Source organism: Trypanosoma cruzi, genomic scaffold (genome assembly GCF_000209065.1).
Source record: "Trypanosoma cruzi strain CL Brener 1047053516539 genomic scaffold, whole genome shotgun sequence".
NCBI classification, from domain to species: Eukaryota; Euglenozoa; class Kinetoplastea; order Trypanosomatida; family Trypanosomatidae; genus Trypanosoma; species Trypanosoma cruzi.
Window position 1 is genome coordinate 160,755 of NW_001849474.1, and position 4,147 is coordinate 164,901.

At 49.8% G+C, this 4,147-nt stretch overlaps 2 protein-coding genes across 2 annotated transcripts, besides 2 other annotated features; both read left to right on the top strand.

The window, feature by feature from the left end:
* Positions 1 to 4,147: a sequence feature (heterozygous, non-Esmeraldo-like haplotype).
* Tc00.1047053506447.10 (uncharacterized protein) lies at positions 99 to 1,319 on the top strand (the record flags this gene model as incomplete). Its single annotated transcript, XM_798165.1, has 1 exon — positions 99 to 1,319. The coding sequence occupies one exon, from the start codon at positions 99 to 101 to the stop codon at positions 1,317 to 1,319; it is 1,221 nt and encodes a 406-aa protein (XP_803258.1).
* Positions 1,572 to 1,607: a microsatellite.
* On the top strand, positions 1,875 to 4,147 carry Tc00.1047053506447.19 (hypothetical protein, conserved; the record flags this gene model as incomplete). The annotated part of the gene is made up of 1 exon (XM_798166.1): positions 1,875 to 4,147. A coding segment is annotated over one exon (2,273 nt), but the record flags the coding sequence as incomplete, so codon positions are not given.

Here is a 4,147-nt window from a genome sequence, read left to right on the forward strand (position 1 = left end):
CGGCGGGAAACTGAATTTTGTGATTCCTCCACGGAGGATAAAAATCCCGCGGGGGAAGAGGGTGAAGAACTGGGAGAGAATATGGAGAAACAGGCGGTATGGAAAAGGAAGAGCATGCTGCCACGCCAACAGCACGCCTTTATCGGCCTTCCATTTTCGAAAAGAGCAAAAACAACCATCCCAACATGAGTAGTACGGGTAAGGGCATCCCGCCTGACGGTTGCTCTCATAAGAAGTCCGGAAGTTTGGTGAGAAATTCCGCCCGTGCGGAAGAGGAGGCCTTTTTTGAATCCTCCCTTTCCTCCTTTTATTCACCCGACAACGAGGAGGGGGGAAAAGAAGCGTCAGCAGCACCAGCAGAAGAGGGCAAGGGAAAGGAGAGCAAGACAGTCATCACGACCTCGAAAAGGAGTTCAGTTTGCCCACAGAGCCCCACACAGGTGACGTGGCGGGAGGAATTTGTTTCATCCTTTACGGAAAAATTTGGCTTCTTCCCGCTCGAGCACTGCTCCGTTGATTTTATGGGGAACAGCATGGACAACACAAGGGTTGGTGCCACGGTGGATGTAGACTCACAGGATGGTCCACAAAAAACTCCAAAAACTCAACACGAACTAGGGCCGCGGGAGCGAGAATATCGTGCCCGCACCCTTCAGGACGACGCCGGTTTATTGAAGAGGGTGTTCGTCCAGCCATTTAAGCGATCATCTCAGCGGTCGTCATTATTCAAGTTTTCGGCAACCCGGCAACCTAAACGTGGAGTAAAAAATATGTTTTTGGTAGAAGATCTGCAAGTTGTTCCCGAGCGAAAGAGCCAGGATGTATCATCTCCTCACGCAAGCAACTTTGGAACAACTCCACCTTCTTTTATTCACTACGGCAGCGTTCCTCGGCAACGTCGATTTGCCGTTGCACCTCATTTGGCGTCGCCTTCACCAGTGATGCCAACGCGGGCAACGGAAGAAAATACGGGGCTCTTCCCGTCTTTTAACGCTTCGACAGAAGTGTACGCATGCTCGCCATCGCCATGCTCATCAGGAACTCGCAAAGGAGTTTTCTCCCTCAGTAGGGAGCTGACGTCGCTACAAAACGCCTTATCGGAACTGCTGGAGCGACTAAAGGACATAAAGCCAATGGAAGTGGAAAGGCGTTGGTGCTCACAATCTCGACAGGCGGCAGGAGGGATGTTTTCGCAAAAGACCTCCGAGTGCCGAGAGGATGAAACTTGCAAGGTCGACAGCGTTGCGGCGCTTCGAGACTTGGTGGGGCGAATAGAGGGTGAATTTATGAGCCTAAAATCACAAATTTCTGCGCTGTGAGCCTGTTTTCGGGCTTGCTTATAGGGGCCACGGGTTGGATCCCTCTTTATCAGATGCATGTGCCCTTTTGGAATACTCGCGTCGCGGGACGAAGGGTCGCAGTATATGAAAGGAATAATGACAAAAATGTATTTATGTGCAGTTGTCAGATTTCCTTTTTTCTTTTTGTTGTTGTTGCTTTCGTTGTAGCGTGGGTGTTTCCGTGTGGGAGCCTCCAAGACAACTGGTGCGGATGCGCTCTGCATGCATCTCTTTTTCTTTTTTTCTTTTTTTTTCTTTTACTTTTCTCCCGCAGGAATTGTCGGTGGCGAGGATTTTATTCTTTTAGGTTGCGTTTTGCCCCTTGTGACGTTGACCACAAGTACAAGAGACAAAAGGACAAATTTTAAATAAAAAATTAGGCGGTGGTTTGGCTATTATTAACCTTTTTTTTTTTTTTCCTTCCTTTGGGGGGGTTATTTTTGTTGGTGCTTAATTTTATTATTATTGTTTTTTGGCGTTTGGCCGCAGTTGCATTTGTACCGGTCACTGCGGCGGCGACGAGGGAAAGGGGACATGTTTGACCACCGACAAACGCTGAATGAGGAGCTGCTGGAGGAGGCGATGGAGTGTGCCGACAGAAGCCCCAGCAGGGAGTATGGCGACAGCAGGCCCGAATCGACAAGTGCGGCGGCCGCGACTTCCACCACAAGCGAAGTGGCGGCAGTAAAACCCGGCAGAAGAATCGCCCGCGTCATTGAAGAAGTCATGCGATCCATCGAGGGGCGCGCGAGGGCCGTCACGCGTAAAAAATTTTGGCACGAAGAAGAATCTTTTGAAACTTGTAGCTCCCGCATGAATCACAACGCAGAGGATGGCATACAGATGTACCGCAATATGATTCCGGACCCGGTGATTATAAAGGGCCTGCCCACCCATGATGAGAAGGAGATGATCGCCTTTTTGCAGAACACGGAGCATTTTTGCCTGCTGCGACATGACGAGATGCGAGAGGTGGTGCATGCCTCCCTACGCCGTGAATATCTGCCGGGAGAAGTTGTGCTTCCAGAGGGCGGACACGCACCGCACATGTACATTGTTGTTGGGGGTGAAGTGGAGGTGTTTGCCCCAAACGACGGCGGCACGGACTCGCCTCAGCGATCGACACGTGCACACCCCTCGCCTCCTAAGACGCAAAAAAAATGGTCTTGCCGTGCAGGTGGCACATATTGTTTTTTGGATGCCGCTCAAAAAGAAGATGATCTCCAGCAATCACGGGTGTTTCATAAAGAGGAACTGTGTCCAGAGGTGTTACCGCTTGTGGAGGAATGTGAGGCCATGACGCACTGTGGCAAGGTGAAGCCTGGCATGGTTTTCGGCCTGGATCTCTGTGTCCTCAAAGACGCCTCCCCACTGCGGTACGTCGCCGGCATCACCTCCGAGCGCACGGTGCTGGCATTACTTCCCCTGCGAGCAGTCCAGCAGCTGCTGGGGAAAAGCCCGTGTTTTTCCCAAAGTGTGGGTCGGCACTTGGGCGAAGGTGATATTTTTATTCCGGTTCGTGAATTTTGCCGTTATGTTTTTATGCCCTCTGCGGCGATGAATGAGTATCTCCCGCTCTGGACAATTCTCGATCGTTACACAAAGATTGAGAACGTCATTCACACAAAGCTGAAGAGCAATACAATAGACACAGCGGCGTGGAGTTACGCGTTGAATCGTCTCCCGGAAAATGTCACGACAACTTTTTGCTTTAATCTCGTGTTGGCTCTACCGCCATTTGTTGCGACGCGGATGCGAGAAGAGGCGAAAAAGGCGGATGTTCGTCATTTCTTAAAGTTTGGAAAGAATAAATCCACAACAAATCGAACCGCTATTACATACATCCGCACCAAGGAACGCCGTCGCTGCACGTGGCATTTGGGAATGGAAGGAAAAACTCTCGTGCTGCTGCGTGATGGATACACGGATCTTCTTGATTTCCTCTCCATGCTGTGTGTACATATCATTGAAAGCAACAAGCTCCGAGGCCGTGTGCAAGGACTGGTGCACCCACCGGCTATTGATATCTTGGACGAATATTTGAATAACCGTGAGGCGGATGAAAGCGCTGGGGTGGTGCGCGACAAGGCACTTGAGTTGGAACGTATTCAAGAGGTGTTAAAGAATTTGCCCCTGACAAAAGAAGAACAGAAGGGACTTTTGGATTTATGGCAGACGGATTGCCTTGTTAAAATTTATGAGGTGATGATGCATCGAGAGGAATTTAATGTACGCGTGGATCCAGGTGTATCCCGTAAGTTTCAGACGAATCCATTCGTTGAATGGGCACTCAATCTGCGTGCTTGTATCATGCAGAAAATGGGTCTGAACAGTCACTGGGTACCGCCGGATGATCTTTGCATTGATATCGTTAGCAGTAATACACACTGTATCAAGAATCTTCTTTCTAGCTTTCACCGCAAGCATCGGCAAGCCATTGAGGAGTATGCACGACGTGATAAACGACTCGGGCCTTTGGAATCCTGGCACGTAGAGGAGGATGCTTTTTATGCCTCAACCACGGGATTACTATCTACAGAGCGAACAGACCTTATGGATGATTATGCAAAAGCCCTGGAGGAGAGTGGTATAATGGTGCTTGTGGACACGGCTATGACAGGGCTTCAGGTGGACATTATTCCTGTGCATGCGTTAAACTTTGAGACTATAGACACTGTGTTGCAGGAATCTCTGAAGCGTATTTCCGGGTGCCAAGGACGGTTGGACTCCAAAAGCTGGCTGCAAATGTGTCAACCACGACCTTTAACCAAAAAAAGCACGGATGAAATGTCGTCCCCCTTTTTGAG